Source organism: Cydia splendana, chromosome 8, assembly GCF_910591565.1.
Source record: "Cydia splendana chromosome 8, ilCydSple1.2, whole genome shotgun sequence".
Classification (NCBI taxonomy): Eukaryota; Metazoa; Arthropoda; class Insecta; order Lepidoptera; family Tortricidae; genus Cydia; species Cydia splendana.
This window is the reverse complement of record NC_085967.1, coordinates 1,401,035-1,418,565: the sequence shown is the minus strand read 5'-3', so window position 1 is coordinate 1,418,565 and position 17,531 is coordinate 1,401,035. Positions and strand designations below refer to the sequence as shown.

The following is a 17,531-nucleotide window of genomic DNA, read 5'->3' as shown; positions in this document are numbered from 1 at the left end:
TTTTCTTCCAGCAATTGTACCGGTCCTTTTACAAGCGCTCCAAGATCCCTCAAACAAGACCTCCGCCTGCCTCCAAACTCTCCTCGACACCAAATTCGTGCACTTCATCGATGCGCCTTCCCTCGCTCTGATCATGCCGGTCGTCCAACGAGCGTTCCTCGACCGAAGCACGGAGACAAGGAAAATGGCGGCGCAGATTATTGGGAATATGTACTCGTTGACCGACCAGAAGGATCTGATGCCGTATCTGCCTAATATTATGCCGGGATTGAAGAGTTCACTGTTGGATCCTGTACCTGAGGTCAGTATTGTTAATGACAAGGTTGAATTGGGAAACTATTTATAGTCTGTGTAAGGATGTCTGTCCAATTTCTTGATCCAATGTGTATTTGCGTCTCACATTTTGCTTAGTGAGAGAGTGAGACGCAATGCACATAGGACCGAGAAATAGGACAGATGGAATACTATCCTAAGGTAACTGTGCACCGACAAAGTGTGCCCACTATAAACGAATTTGTTTAGTAGCGTTAGACAGCGATAGCTTTGAAAGGAATATTACTATGAACTATGGAATATTGCATGGCTAGAACTCTCACAATATCTGGTTAAGTCTTTGAAAGTCTCTTTGATTTCATTGATGGAACTCAAAATAGCAAGAATAGCTCTTTAAACGGTCAATAAAATAGGTCTTTGAACGGCACCCAGCTATACTATTTAATCCCTACAATATATTTCCAGGTCCGTTCCGTATCCGCGCGCGCACTAGGCGCCATGGTGAAGGGCATGGGCGAGAGCAGCTTCGAGGAACTCCTCCCTTGGCTGATGCACACCCTCACCTCGGAGTCCAGCTCGGTGGACCGCAGCGGCGCAGCCCAGGGGCTCAGCGAGGTGGTGGCCGGCCTGGGGGTCCACAAGCTGCACAAGATCATGCCGGGTTAGTATCCAATCCAGGGGAACTGCTGATGAACCTTGGAGACCACCTCAGTGGATGCAGAGGCGTCGGGCAGGGGCTTACCGTCCTTGTATGTCTAGTCTAGTATTATGATACTATTGCAGCTTTCGCAGTGATATGTTTTTTTTTGTTGGTGCTGCTATTCAATTGTTGTATAAGTACATTAGTGTTAATATTGAAGCTATAAAATTACCAATCCAATATACTGCGGTCCACGGGCCATTTTGGGCATAAGCTCACATATCTGGCCATAAATTAAAACTTTCTATTTCCCCCACAGACATAATCGCAACAGCGGAGCGCACCGACATCGCCCCGCACGTGAAAGACGGCTACATCATGATGTTCATCTACATGCCCGGCGCCTTCACCGACGAATTCACCCCCTATATCGGCCAAATCATCAACCCCATACTCAAAGCCTTAGCCGACGAAAACGAATACGTCAGAGAAACAGCCTTAAAGGCCGGACAAAGAATTGTTACCCTATACGCCGAAAGTGCTATAACTTTACTGTTACCTGAGCTAGAAAAAGGCCTATTCGACGACAATTGGCGTATTAGATACAGCTCGGTACAACTACTAGGAGACTTGTTATACCGTGTATCGGGTGTCAGTGGTAAGATGAGTACGGAAACGGCGTCGGAGGACGATAATTTCGGTACGGAGCAGTCTCATAAGGCGATTATGTCTGCCCTTGGCAATGAGAGAAGGAATAGAGTATTGGCTGGGTTGTATATGGGCAGGAGTGATGTGGCGTTGATGGTCCGACAAGCGGCGCTGCATGTGTGGAAGGTTAGTTGGAAATTAGACCTTAATACCAAGCTGTTATGTGTTATTTTTGATGATAATTTCTGTACAGTGCGGTGGCAATGTATGTAAAAGTAAGAGAGACTTTTTTTCTAGAACCGCTTTTGAATTTTAATTCCTTGGAATAACTACAGATTTTCAGATTAACCCTTTACGTTGCGCAGGTGGTTGTGACCAACACACCGAAGACGCTGCGCGAGATCCTCCCAACCCTGTTCGGGCTACTGCTGGGCTGCCTCGCTTCCACCAGTTACGACAAGCGTCAGGTCGCCGCGAGGACCTTAGGAGACCTCGTGCGCAAGGTAAGCTATCAGTAATACTTCTCTCTCTCTTCCTTGCAATCATCCTCAATCCCCGTCTGATTGGGTATGCCTTCCTTGTCTTCTATTCCTCGTAAGCTCAGTACTTTGCAAAGTTTTGAGAATGACGTATGAGGAACATATGAAATAACACAGGCTGGTAAAAATAGTGTGGAGTTTAAATTTGGATTTAAGCAAGAATCTGGACGCAGATGGGGCAGCAATCGACTTCTATGTGTACGACTTCCACACATCCAAATTGTTGACTGGAGTTTTTAGCATTATCGCATTAATAACACTCCAATATTTTACGAGACAATTTTTTCAGTTGGGTGAACGCGTCCTCCCCGAGATCGTACCCATCCTCGAACGGGGCCTCAAATCCGATCGCCCAGACCAGCGCCAGGGCGTTTGCATTGGCTTAGGAGAAATCTTGGCTTCCACGTCAAGAGACGCTGTACTGTCGTTCGCCGATGGATTAGTGCCTACTGTGAGAACTGCTCTAAGGGACCCGCTGCCTGAAGTGCGATTAGCGGCTGCTAGGACTTTTGACAGGTTAGTATTTAAAAAATAAGTGTAATAAAACTCGGCCATCCTGCTTGATACAGGTCCCCATTTATCAACTTGGGATTGTAGCGTCTTCATCACGTGACGCCCTAATAATTTTCACTAACGCTTCAGAAGCTACGAGAAGTGTGACTAGCGGCTGCTAGAATCTTCGACAGGTTAGTTTTATAAAGAAAGATATACTCCGACTCGGCCATCCTGCTTTGCACACGTCTTCGTAGGTTTAGGAGAGATCTTGGCTTCTACGTCACGTGATGCTGGTGGAGTTTGTGCCTACTGCGAGAACCCCTCTTAGGGACCCGCTACCGGAAGTGCAACTCGGTCATCCTGCTTGTCACATATTACGCATTGGATTAGTTTTTCAACTTTTCTTCCAACAACGCTAAGGCCCCGCGACCTGAAATGCGATTAGCGGCTGTTCCAACAACTTGCTACAACTTGTGACAGGTTATTTCTATAAAGAAATAACTTTATCTCGATTCTGCCATTCTGCTTGGCACTCGCCTGCATTGGCTTGGATTTTCGCAATGACGCTGCGTGATAATATTTGATGATTTTTTTTTTTCAGTTTACACGCGACGATCGGTAATAAGGCACTAGATGACATTTTGCCTCAAATGTTGGAAGGGCTTAATGATCCCGATCCGGCGGTCGCGGAGGCCACTCTAGACGGCTTGAAGCAGGTACATTTTTTTTTAATGTATCATTTCCGTTTTGTCTATATTATTCGAATGACGATCGTTACCATAGAACAAAACGTTGCATATTCACTGGAATATGTGTCTTTTATTTTTTTTATGAATTAACCTCCACGACATTCGTTTAGGTGATGGCGATAAAATCCCGCGCAGTGCTGCCCTACCTCGTCCCAGTCCTGACGTCGGGCACGGCGGACACGCGCGCGCTGTCGGCGCTGGCGGCGGCGGCGGGCGGCGCGCTGGCGCGGCACCTGCCGCGCGTGCTGCCCGCGCTGCTGCAGGCGCTGCAGGCCGCGCGCGGCACCATCGCCGAGGCCAAAGAGCTCGACCACTGCAGGAACGCGCTGCTGCCCGTCACCGACGCGCAGGGCGTCAGATGGTAAGCTAATCTGTTCATATAACGCAACCTACGAATCGAACAGAGTTAAACGGAAATCAAAACCCAATCTCAATATTTATTTGCCGCCTAGACACTCGGTGCTCAATTAAAATCTGGGTGCCCCGATGTTTTAGCGTCCGTGTAAATAACTGAAATTCTCAATTCACGTAAACTCTAATCTAAATCGAATATACTAATACAAGTGAAACTGAACATTTTGTTTTTTGATCTTCCGTCCTCGAATATTTCCTCATCCTCTAAATGAATTTTGGAGGAAGGTTTTTAAAACAATGATACTTGAAGCTCGTCTATTTACGTCTAAATATATTGGTTTAATTATAAGTATGCGTTCCCCAAATAGCCTAGGTTCAGTCAATGATGCTTTTCCTCTACAACTTACTAAACCACTTTCTTCGCAGCATAATCGACATGCTTCTCGAAGCCATCCGCACCAGCGAGGGCGACAAGCGCCGCGCCGCCGCCTCCCTCCTCTGCGCCTACGTCACGCACACACGCGCAGACCTCACGCCATACGTCCCCCAACTACTCCGAGGACTCATCCTACTCTTCGCTGAAACTGACCGAGACGTCCTGCAAATGGCTTGGGAAGCGCTCACAGCGCTAACTAAAACGTTGGACGCGGAGAGACAGATAGCCCATGTGGCGGATATAAGGCAAGCTGTGAGATATGCGGCTTCGGATCTGAAGGGAGAACTGCTGCCTGGTTTCTGCTTACCTAAGGTAAATATTCCAGTTTGACTATACATACAGGCCTTAAAAGGCAGTCCGCTAGCCTTACGTACAACTACTGCAAAGACTCATTACTCTTCGCCGAAACCGACCGAGATGTGCATTTGGAGGACCAAATGCCCTGGGAGGCATTCACAAAGACGTTGGAGGCGGATAAACGGATAGCGCATGTCTGTACTGATCTTTTGCTTTATTAAAAACATCACAATTCAACACCACTTTATGAGTCACACTAAAACATTTTAAGCCTTCGAACGCCGTCCCTATCACATGCGGCGCGTAACCGTGAACCGTAATGCATGAAGCTTGATATTGAGCTATAGCCGCGCGCGTCAATTGACGGTTTTAGCGGTCAAAGGGTTAATGGAACAAAATTCGTAGCCCTCAAGGGCCTTATTAGCTTACCAAAGCGCTAATTTAACAATAATACCAATAAAAACCATATAACACCCCACTTTACAGGGCATAGCACCAATCCTGCCCCTCTTCCGCGAGTCCATCCTCAACGGTCTACCCGAAGACAAGGAAGCTGCCGCGCTCATGTTGGGAGAAGTCATCACGTTAACCTCAGCGGCGGCCATCCAGCCCTCCGTCGTGCATATTACTGGACCGCTCATTCGTATCCTGGGTGACAGGTTCAATGCCAGTGTCAAGGCAGCTGTACTCGAGACTCTGGCTTCGTTACTCTCAAAGGTATGCTGTCACTATACAATACAAATACTCTAAACACACACACATGCATCACTATCACAGGCATTATATGTCATCAAATAAGCACTTACACATTGCACTGGAAATATTAATAAAATAATTGATTAGGTCGTTCCTGAGTGTTAATGTTATTTTATTTTTAGGTTGGCGTAATGCTGAAGCAGTTCTTACCACAACTCCAAACGACCTTCCTAAAGGCGCTGAACGACCAATCGCGCCCAGTCCGTATAAAGGCCGGCCTTGCGCTCGCTCAACTAGTACGGATACATACACGCGCCGATCCGCTCTTCGTTGAGATGCACAACGGCATCAAGAATGCCGACGACCCCGCTATTAGAGAAACTATGCTGCAGGCTCTAAGGAGCATCATTACAGGTAAACTAAATCCTTTCCTAAAGGCACTCAATCCTGCTCAACCAGTATAAAAGCTAGGCTGGCGCTAAATCAACTAGTACGGCTACATACACGCGCCGATCTGATCTTAATTTCATAATTTTAATTTCATAATTTATTTAATCATTGCTTTTATGGGTTTTACAAGGAGTTAAAATATTTACATGTTCCAAACATAAACCCCGTTGGGGCACAGCAATATACATAAAGACTTAAAAACTAATACTTAAAAACTAATACTTAAAAACTAGTACTTAAAAACTAGCACACACTAGCAATTAACATAATTAAGACTTGTAATTAAGATACTCCTTTATATTGTAAAATGAGTTTTCAACCAGAAACTTTTTTAGCTTGTTGAAGAATGTTGAATCTTTCTCTATATGTTTTAGTTCTAACGGTATGTTGTTATATACTGTGACTGCCATATGGTAAGGACCGGAGTTTACTATTTTTAGATTTGTGAAAGTGCATACTAATTTATTTCTTTTCCGCAGATTTTGATTCCGTGGAAAGTTATCTCTTGTTCGCTCAAATAAATGTTTTTGTTTTTTAACTAATTTACACAATTCAAAAATGTACAGTGAAGTTAACGTTAATATTCTTCGTAGAGATGCACAACTAGCTGCTTTGTTACTGCACACCGTTGTATGGGGACCTTGCACTTTAAGACTATGCGCTGAAACTTGGCACAGTTGATTCTTAGCTGGTCTTGAGCAGATACAGACCGGGAGCCGTCGAGAGCCACCTCTCATTTAGTGAGGGGGGAGGGGGAAAGTTCGACGCTGCCGCGCTTCACTTGGAGCAACATTTCTCTAAAACTATACCTATTAGGGAATGTAATATATCATTTTCGGATAAATTAAGGATGAGGAATCTAGTTTTGGAACAAAAACAATGCACTTTCTAACAAAAAAAAAGCATAAAGTAGAAAAGACTAAAAAACGTATTATTGATTTTTTCATAATTACCAATTTTTTTTTAAAGTGTAGCAGGAATCTGAAAACAAAAAATACGGCCGTAAAGCTACACTTATTACGTTTAAGAAAATATATAGTTTAGTATACAAAACTGTTGATAAATGGGAGATAAAAAATAATATTAAGCGTGGGTCAGAGTGATCTCAATACAAAATATTATGAATGTGGGAAAGTTACTTATAATTTGTTCTACAATCGTTTATTTTTCTTGTTTTTCGTAAATAACTCGTAAACTGTAGCCCACAGCAAAAAAATATCTTTTACGTAAATAATCTGTTTCAGATTTCTTATAAAATAAGTACTACTGTTTTTCGGTACCATCAATATTAAAAAAAATATTGAAGGGAGAAAATAAATACTTAGGTCCCCTTTTTTAGTCATTCGTAAATAACTCGTAAACGAAGGCCAATAGCAAAAAAATTTTTAGTACATGAATAATTTACATAAAATTTCCTACAAAAAAGGTCATTCGAACTTTTTCGCTAGGATCAATATTAAAAACGATATTAAAGAGAGAAAATAAATTCTAAGGTCCCCTTTTTAAATATTGATCCTAGCGAAAAAGTTTGAATAACCTTTTTTGTAGGAAATTTTATGCTAATTATTCTTGTGTTAAAATATTTTTTGCTATTGGACATCCTTTACGAGTTATTTACGAATGACTAAAAAAGAGGACCTTAGTATTTATTTTCTCTCTTCAATATTTTTTTTAATATTGACCTTAGCGAAAAAAAGGAGCACTTATTTTATAAGAAATCTGAAACAGATTATTTACGTAAAAGATATTTTTTTGCTGTGGGCCACCATTGTAGAACAAATTATAACCCTTCGAGTGGCATTGTCCTCCTTGAGGTCTCTACGGTAAGTGGCGGTGGCCGCGAGACGGACAGACATAACAAGCCGGTTGAGTGGCACAGCCATTTTGGAAAAATATACGTCAAGTGGCGGGGCCTCAATGGGTGATCATCGCGAATTTGGCGCGTGTTAGAAATATGACCGTTTTCCAAAAAAAATGTATGAATGATATATATAAACTATATATCACTGAATTCGGCATAAAATGGGTTATTTGATTGTATACCAATGAATTCTATTATATTTATGTGAATTATGTTAGACTTGTTCTAATCTCATATTACCAATTTTTTTCTACTTTCATGTAAAAATAGGTATAATTACGAAATAAAACAATTGATTGTAGAAAAAGCAGTCTTTATGACAAAACAATACATTTAACATGATGCACACAGTTTATTTCACTTTTTATCAGTGCGTATTCCGTTTGAATGTTCGCGGCTCGACGACGGTCGGCGCGTAATGGGCGAGGTGGGGCAGGAACATCACGTCATTTCTAACAAACTTTGTTTTACGCGGGAATTCGACCGTTAGGGAATACCATCCTTGTTTATTGACGAATGCATCTTGCAAGAGTGAGCAAGCAAGGCACAGTTTTAACGGTTTTATTTTAGGCGCGAAATGCAGCGTCGCACAGATGCCGCGAGACGGTCTCTGCCAATTACGGGCTTGTTATGACCGAACCTTCTCGCGGCCTCTGCCACGCAGAGGCATATTTAAAAAAATGGCCGCGCCATTTGTCCTACCGTTCAACCGGAGGTGCTGCCACCCGAAGGGTTAATTAAGTAACTTTCCCACATTCATAATATTTTGTATTGAGATCACTCTGGCCCACGCTTAATATTATTTTTTATCTCCCATTTATCAACAGTTTTGTATAACAAACTATATATTTTCTTAAACGTAATAAGTGTAGCTTTACAACTATATTTTTTGTTTTCAGATTCCTACTACACTTAAAAAAAAATTGGTAATTATGAAAAAATCCAAGATTCGTTTTTTTGTCTTTTCTACTTTATGTTTTTTTTTTGTTAGAAAGTGCATTGTTTTGGTTCCAAAAAAAAATTCCTCATCCTTAATTTAACCGAAAATGATATATCACATGCCCTAATAGGTACAGTTTTAGAGAAATGTTGCTCCAAGTGAAGCGCGGCGGCGTCGAACTTCCCCCCCTCCCCCCCACTAAATGAGACGTGGCTCTCGAGGTCTCCCGGTCTATATCTGCTCATGACCAGCTAAGAATCAACTGTGCCAAGTTTCAGCGCATACTCACAAAGTGCAAGGTGTCGTGCACTAACAAACTAGCTAAACGGCTTCAAGAATGCTGATGTCCCCTCTATTAGAGAAACTATGTTACAGACTAAATTTTAGAATACATAATTTAACCCATTGAACGCCACGCCTATCGTGCGCGGTGCGTCATCGTGAACCATGTCGTAATGCACGAAGGCTGATATTGGGCTGAAGCCGCGCGCGTCAATTGACGTCGTTGGCGGTCCGATGGTTAAGCATTGTTTCTTGAACTTTGTGATTTAAGTAACAGAAGAGAATGCTACTGTTGCCTTTTTTTATACGAACAAAACCTCAAAAACAATTATGATTTATTTTTAGGTGGAGGCGACAAGATGTCCGAGCAACTAGCACTAAGCGTCCTAGCAACCCTAACAAGCCCGGCCCTATTGGCCCACCCGGACGACCCGCCCCGCGGCGCGGTCGGCGGCTGTCTCGGCGCGCTGCTACACTGTCTCCCTCCCACGCATAGAGATGCGGCCTTATTGCATCATGTGTTAGCTGGAGGGAACACTACGATCACGGAAGCGGATTGGATGCTAGCTCATGGGAGGTCTTGTGCGCTTTTCGTCGCCTTAAAAGAGACGCCTGAGGTTCGTAGTAATCTAGTCTTACTTTGCATTATATACCAGTTTAACATATAGCATCAAACCATCATGTGTTAGCTAGAAGGAGTACAACTATACAGGAAGCGATTTGGAGGTTAGCGCATGGAAGCGTGTGCGCATTTCGTCACTTTCAAGCGCCTGAGGTTTAAAATATAGTAGACTTATTTTCAATATATAGATATTTGTTACATAATTTAATATGTTCTTTGGAGACTACACTCTAACCAACGTAGATTAAAGAAGACTACTTAGGTACATTATTTTAACAAGACGATGTGTATTTTTTTGCTGAAACCCCAATTAGAAAATTGTAACGAACTGATATTAAATCATGTGATACGAGTAGAAGCCGTCTGCCCGATTACATCTTTCGAATAACTCTTAGAAGTTGTAATACAACTCAACAGGCTGATATTTCACAACACGTCAGGTAACTTGTCCAATCACATTGAAACATCTTCATCGATGACTATATTAACGCACTGCTATATTCACAGGTAGTTTACACAGAACAATTCGAAGAGAAGATAGAAAAGGCACTCTTAGGATATCTAGCCAGTGACAAAGTACCCATCGCATGCAACGGTCTCCGCGGGATGGGGTACCTGATGAAGCATCTCCTAGAACATGATCGCGCACCACCACAAGTCATACTCACACAGTTCGTCAGGGTAAGTACGAGTTGTTTTTGATGCGAGTAAGTTCCTATAGCAACTGTCTTCGCATGCGGTACGAGTATGAAGCATCTCCTAGAACATGATCGCGCACCACCACAAGTCATACTCACACAGTTCGTCAGGGTAAGTGCGAGTTGTTTTTGATGCGAGTAATATAAAGTTACCATAGCAACGGTCTACCTTATGAAGCATCTACTAGAACATGGTCGCGCACCACCACAAGTCATACTCACACAGTTCGTCAGGGTAAGTACGAGTTGTTTTTGATGCGAGTAAGTTCCTATAGCAACTGTCTTCGCATGAGGGAAGGAGTATGAAGCATTTACTATAACATGATCGCTCACCACCACAAGTCATACTCACACAGTTCGTCAGGGTAAGGGCGAGTTGTTTTTGATGCGAGTAATATAAAGTTACCATAGCAATGGTCTACCTTATGAAGCATCTACTAGAACATGGTCGCGCACCACCACAAGTCATACTCACACAGTTCGTCAGGGTAAGTACGAGTTGTTTTTGATGCGAGTAAGTTCCTATAGCAACTGTCTTCGCATGAGGGAAGGAGTATGAAGCATTTACTATAACATGATCGCACACCACCACAAGTCATACTCACACAGTTCGTCAGGGTAAGTGCGAGTTGTTTTTGATGCGAGTAATATAAAGTTACCATAGCAACGGTCTACCTTATGAAGCATCTACTAGAACATGGTCGCGCACCACCACAAGTCATACTCACACAGTTCGTCAGGGTAAGTGCGAGTTGTTTTTGATGCGAGTAATATAAAGTTACCATAGCAACGGTCTACCTTATGAAGCATCTACTAGAACATGGTCGCGCACCACCACAAGTCATACTCACACAGTTCGTCAGGGTAAGTACGAGTTGTTTTTGATGCGAGTAAGTTCCTATAGCAACTGTCTTCGCATGAGGGAAGGAGTATGAAGCATTTACTATAACATGATCGCACACCACCACAAGTCATACTCACACAGTTCGTCAGGGTAAGTGCGAGTTGTTTTTGATGCGAGTAATATAAAGTTACCATAGCAACGGTCTACCTTATGAAGCATCTACTAGAACATGGTCGCGCACCACCACAAGTCATACTCACACAGTTCGTCAGGGTAAGTGCGAGTTGTTTTTGATGCGAGTAATATAAAGTTACCATAGCAACGGTCTACCTTATGAAGCATCTACTAGAACATGGTCGCGCACCACCACAAGTCATACTCACACAGTTCGTCAGGGTAAGTACGAGTTGTTTTTGATGCGAGTAAGTTCCTATAGCAACTGTCTTCGCATGCGGTACGAGTATGAAGCATTTACTATAACATGATCGCACACCACCACAAGCCATACTCACACAGTTCGTCAGGGTAAGTACGAGTTGTTTCTGATGCGAGTGAGATATAAAGTTACCATAGCAACGGTCTTCGCACTGGGTACCTTATGAAGCATCTACTGGAACATGATCGCGCACCACGACAAGCTATACTCACACAGTTTGTCAGGGTGAGTACACTAACCCCCTTATTCATAAACGCGCTACAAGCCTCAATTTGCTAATAATCGTTTGTCTTTTTCTGTCATTTTGACTTATGTATTTGTAAGAAAGGGATAAAACATAATTTAACTAAATCATGCCCATAAAGTTTTATGAATAAGGGGGTGAATGTTTTTTTCCCAAAAAGTCTGGCAAGGTTGACTTAGCTTCGCTGGACTCTTAAGTAGGAATAGGAAGTGGATTTCCACTACAACAATAATCCATCTTCAGTTTAAATACCATAAAAGAGTGGAGTTTTGAGTGGTTTTTAATGCGAGTAAGATAGACAAGGTCTACATAGCAACGGTCTTATTCTACGAAACCCATTTTTTTATTCAAGTGATCGTCATAGGCCCTCAGAATCTGCAAGATGACACATATGGGGAGACACCCCAAAGCGAATCTGATACGAGTTTAGATACTTTACTTAATTTTTATGCCCAAAATTTTATTTTCGTAATTTAACGTGAAGAAAAGCTATGTGAATTTTATTTTAATACGTTATTGGAATCGCGAACTGTTATGATAATAAACGTCTTGAAAGATACATTATGATACATGAGAGGAAGTTATGGTTCACATCGTTATCCATTGTCATGGTTGTATAAACACAGTCCATACATAATTATTTAAACGATAAACGTATATGTTCTAGAAATTTATATTCAATTGCTGTTTCTCTTAGATGTCTTATAAACACATTCGCTGGTGAATTTACTTATATTCATGATAACACTGCTGCACCGCAATATCTATAGCGCTCCTTCAAAGCCATTAGCTATCCAGTAGACTTATCGGAATACGATTTATTATTTGACAATGCCTTATTAGTCGATATATTTATAGTATTGTTCGTTAAGGTGAAGCCAGCGGCGTAAGTAACTAACATAAGAGTTCGAAAAATTAACTTCATAACTTGAGAAAAAATCAAATCATTGTTTCTTTAGTACCTATTAAGGACACTATTTAAGTTTCATATTAACTACATTAAAACTGAAATATGTATAGTTAGAACAAGATAAGTCTGCAACGATTTTAGTAGCACACGCAGTGCAAGTGATATTTTAAAAGTGTCAAACTTCTATGAAATTATGACGTATAAATAACACTTGCACTGCGTGTGCTATCAAAATCGTTGGAGACTTATCTTGGCCTAACTATATAGTTGTCATTCTATGTTATTTAAAGATTGTATATCCAACAATATGGGCCTGAGTGGGTGCCGCTTTAATAGTACATTATTGTCGAGGTTCGGAAGTAGCTACTTGCAGGCTGAGGATTCATTTTAAACGGACGACCTTGGGAATCCGTTTAATTGAATCCGAAGCCAGCAAGTAGCCTTCCAGCCGAGTCATATATAGTGCTTTTTTCAAAAATGGTGCAAGAAATATAAATATCATAGAAATATTTTACAAAAGCAACGTTCTTACGTATATATTTTCACAGAAAAAAGTAGAAACAATTGAAAACATTAGCTTTGCCGCCTTTTTATTTTTTTAATAAAAAAATAGAAGTGTATTTTTCTGCCGAAAATACGCCAACCTATTTGAGACAGCTAAATAGTCGCGGTACTAATCATCTTTTTGGCTGTTTAATGGGCCTGTGCCTTCATTTGATATGGCCATTTCAACTTTTAAAAAGTTTGGAACTCGACAAATAATGGAATTTGTATGCAACATTGCAGTCCCAAAATCGAGACTGCAATGTTTTTAACTTTTTAATTTTTGACTGACCATAAACTACGCGCTTCGCGACGTATTTTTTAAACGGCAAAGTCGACTTTGCCGTCCATTTTTGAGAACATGTAATATACTCGTCTTGTCTGCGTAGAGCATGAACCACAGCAACAACGAGGTGAAGCAACTGATGGCGCGCGCCAGCACCATGCTCGGGCGCTCCGGCGCGCTGCGCGGCTCCAAGGGCCCCGACGTGCTGCGGCCGCTGCTGCCGGCCCTGGTCAACGGGACCAAGGAGAAGAATACGTATGTCCGCGCGAACGCGGAGCTCGCGCTGCGCGCTGTGCTGTGTCTGCAGAACGACGAGAGCTTCCACAAGGTGGGTGTTATATAACCGTCGTATCATTTAACCTTTTGACCCCCATAGACGGCTGTGGCCGTCATCGGAAAGTCTTGCCAAGGAGCTTCGCCAATGCAATAGAGACTTACGCGGGACTCCGTAAAGTTCAATTTCGCGTAAATAATCGCGAACGCCTGGCGTCCGGGGCACGTCATATTCCTTCGCCGCGTGGCTTTCAAAAGGTTATAGTAGATTGTACAACAAGGGCATAAAGTGACCCATTTTTACCCGAGGCAATTTTTTGGTCTGAGCGAAGCGAAGACCAAAATAGTAGACGAGGGTAAAAATGGACATTTATGCCCTTGTTGTACACTCTGCTTTTCACTTCGATTGCGAGGAAAATATACAAAAAATCAAATATTTTAGGTTATTTTAACGTATTTATTCAAGACTAAAGAAAATTGTTCTTGGACCGAATGGGCCGGTCGGGGGCGCGCCGGCAGGGCTGGCAGTTTGTATGGCAGAATTTGGACTTTATTGCTAAGTCAATAAGGGTCGTAATAGATGATTTTACTTTATGCTCTAGAGCATAAAATGCGATTTTATGTCGTCTACGCACGACATAAAGGTGCACTTTTTGAGCATGAGAAGTGAAAAAAGGATTTACATCTCGGTTCGACTACGTTATTTACGTCATTTGTCAGTAATGCCAACATTACAGAAATCAATACACTTAACTAATTTGTGTAAATGAGATAGTGCTTTCTTTCGGCCCATTTTCTCTAGTTCCCTATGATTAACTGACTTGCTCAGCTCAATTATGATTAGCAAAAAAATAAACAGTACTATCCGGAGGGGTATAAATGATATAATCAAATTACTAAAACATTTCTTTTTTACAGCAATGCCTGTCCCTCCTCGAGGAAGGCGCTCGCGAAGCGCTCAGCGACGTAGTAGCTCGCGTGCTGCGCCGCGCGCTGCAAGACGGCCGGGATGAAGATCTCGACGTCACGCTGCTCACCTGAGCACCGCTGTATCTGTCATACTCTAATATACTGTATCTACCACGAGGACTTTCATTCAACTCCCTGTTGACCCTTTACTGCCTGTCCCTGCTGGAAGGCGCTCAGCGACGTGGTGGCCCGCGTGCTGCAAGACGGCCGCGGCGTCACGCTCCTCACCTGAGCACTACTGTGTCTGTCAGCTAATCTAATACTGTATCTACCATGAGGCCTTTCATTTACTAACTTTGACACGTCCGGACCTCTCCTTAGCCTCGCCACTCGCACGCACGTACAAAGTACAGAGTAGGTAGGTCTAAAGTCACGAATCTGTTAATTTAGATCACTGCTTTATACTTTATAGTCACCGATTGCCCTGTCCCTGCTTGTGTACCGGAAGGAACACTACTTCAACCCAAGGGCAAACAACGGATGCGAGTTTAACTAAATCAGATTGGTAAGTAGGTACTATATAAGTAGATTGACCCTTGAGCTTCCCACGACACCCACTACGCTACATTATGAATGAAATCAATACATTTTTCGTTGAACTCTATTTCGTAGGTAATAAGGGTCACGGACTGTGACCATACAGCTAACTACACCATACGATACAAACGCAATAGCTCCGCCGTTAGGTACTAAAAATAACTGTATTCAAAATGTCTTTATAAACTTTATAGCCGGTTATGATCAATTTAGTGTGCCCGAGTTATTTTCAATGAGGCATTCGATTAATGATGATATGGAGAGTGGAATATATTTTTTATGGCTATAGCCTAGCCCAGGTGGTAAATATGGAATTGATCATATTTTTTTTACAAGTGCACTGATTTAAACAAACGCGATTTTTACTAATTTAAATTGAAACGGGACTTAATTGAGTGCACTAACTTTTAATATTTGGCCTGACGTTTCGAACGTCACATTATGTTCACAGGCAGGCCCCACAGGCTGTAAACAAGTCCCGGTCCTATATTTTTTTTAAAAAGGTAGATATGACGTCAAATTACTATTTTCTAATATGAGTACATAGGTAGGTAGCGACAACATTATACGGTTTTGCTTATCAATTTATGTATACATAGGTATTTAGTTTTATGTTTAGCGTAGCGTAGCGTTGATAGTTTTACGGCTTAAAATTAAAACAAATTATTGTGGTAACTGAGTGTGGCATCTGTACTGTCATGTCTAAAAATATTGATACGGGCGAAATGCAAAAATATCATTTATGGGCAATAAGGTTGTGTATACATATTTTGGCACTTAGTATCGACATTTTTAGATGTGACTGTCCTATGTAGTAGTTAACTTTGCTATACCTAATTAGTGAAACCCTAAATTATGTTGCTGTGAATTACAGTTATGGTAATAAAGTTGTTATAAGCTACCTACTGATTATTGTGAATTGTAAAGAATCTTGGTTGAAAATTGTTTAAAAAACAAGCCATGCTGAAACTGTATACTTCATTAAACAAGCAAAATGTACCAAAAATAAAGTTTTCCTTAAGGAAAATATTAAAATTATTCCTCAAACTTAAGTTGACAGAATATTTGGATTACTACTCGTAATATACCTATACTTTAATCATTCATAAATTAATGATTAAGTAATATGTTATATTGGAGATGGGTGTCCCCGCTCATTTAGCTTACCTCGTCGAAAACCTATACGCAGAAAGTACTGCAAGGGTTCGCATCGAGAGTGCTACATCGAGTCAGTTTAAACCGGAGAGAGGTGTGAGACAGGGCTGCATATTGTCACCAAAGCTCTTTAACATCTACGGTGAATATATCCTGCGCAAGGCCACAGAAAACTGGACCGGAGGCATTTCGATTGGCGGTAGGAAGATCTCCAACCTACGATATGCCGACGACACTACACTTTTGGCTTCTGACGAGAGTGAGATGAACCTGTTGTTCCGACGAATAGAAGCAGAGAGCAGCAAGCTGGGACTGCACGTCAACCTGGCCAAAACAAAGCTGATGTTTGTCCACAGGGATAACTCACCCCTCCGTACTCTCGAACTTCAGGACCTAGAGTGCGTCGATAGCTTCACCTACCTGGGCTCACTCATAACGAGTGATGGGAGGCAAGGATATCGTCCGGAGGATCCAGATGGCTAAGGGAGCGATGAGCCAGTTAGACAAGATTTGGAGGGATCGTGCTATCCAGAGGAGCACAAAGATCAGACTAGTGCGATCCCTAGTATTCTCGATCTTTATGTATAGCTCAGAGACCTGGACTATCCGAGCCAAAATGAAAAGTCGCATCGATGCCTTCGAAATGTGGTGTTGGCGTCGACTTCTGCGAATACCTTGGACTGCAAAGCGTACGAACCAGTCCATTCTAGAAGAGCTACGCATAAACCGCCGGCTGTCGACCATATGTCAAGACTGCATCCTTGCATATTTTGGCCACCTCTCACGACGTTCTCCTGATAGCCTAGAAATGACGACTATGACGGGCAAAGTTGAGGGCCAGAGGACTCGCGGCAGACCACCCGCTAAATGGAGCGCACAAGTCACTACACTGCTGCATCTACATCTGCAGGAAGCCGTACATATGGCGGGTGACAGAAGCCTATGGAAGAGACTGGTCAGCAACATTAGGACATGATGTCACGATCCTCAGCATTGAGGGAACAACTGATGATGATGAATATATTATATTGATGGTGGTAATCATTAATTAATAATGGTAATATGCCCTAATATCAGTTACCTTCTAATTCCTAATAATGGCAATTCAATAATCTTTTCAGGCATGTAAATGATTTGAAACATAACAATAATTCAAGCAAACAAATGACATCAGCTAGGTATATAAAAAATCTCCAATTACAGGCCTGAAAATTTGTTTGGATGCCTTATCTATGCACTCCATAGCACTCATAGTGTCATGTTACATGATAAGATAAGGCTCCAATTCAAGCAATTGTAATTTATTACCAGACATTGTCATCTACACAAAACAATAAAATGAAATACTTTGAAA

General features: G+C 41.9%; 1 protein-coding gene across 1 annotated transcript in view; it reads left to right on the top strand.

Annotated features, from left to right (window-relative positions):
• LOC134792637 (stalled ribosome sensor GCN1) overlaps positions 1-14,599 on the top strand; it is a 50,607-nt gene extending 36,008 nt beyond the window's left edge. Inside the window, exons 29-42 of the mRNA XM_063763890.1 lie at positions 12-301; positions 739-934; positions 1,233-1,747; positions 1,927-2,064; positions 2,390-2,616; positions 3,197-3,311; positions 3,455-3,705; positions 4,125-4,446; positions 4,918-5,148; positions 5,310-5,541; positions 9,006-9,277; positions 9,790-9,963; positions 13,347-13,571; positions 14,435-14,599. Of these exons, the coding sequence (XP_063619960.1) occupies positions 12-301; positions 739-934; positions 1,233-1,747; positions 1,927-2,064; positions 2,390-2,616; positions 3,197-3,311; positions 3,455-3,705; positions 4,125-4,446; positions 4,918-5,148; positions 5,310-5,541; positions 9,006-9,277; positions 9,790-9,963; positions 13,347-13,571; positions 14,435-14,557 (3,311 nt within the window). The 3' untranslated portion in view covers positions 14,558-14,599. The remainder of the gene's footprint in view (positions 1-11; positions 302-738; positions 935-1,232; positions 1,748-1,926; positions 2,065-2,389; positions 2,617-3,196; positions 3,312-3,454; positions 3,706-4,124; positions 4,447-4,917; positions 5,149-5,309; positions 5,542-9,005; positions 9,278-9,789; positions 9,964-13,346; positions 13,572-14,434) is intronic.
• Positions 14,600-17,531: the final 2,932 nt, after the last annotated feature.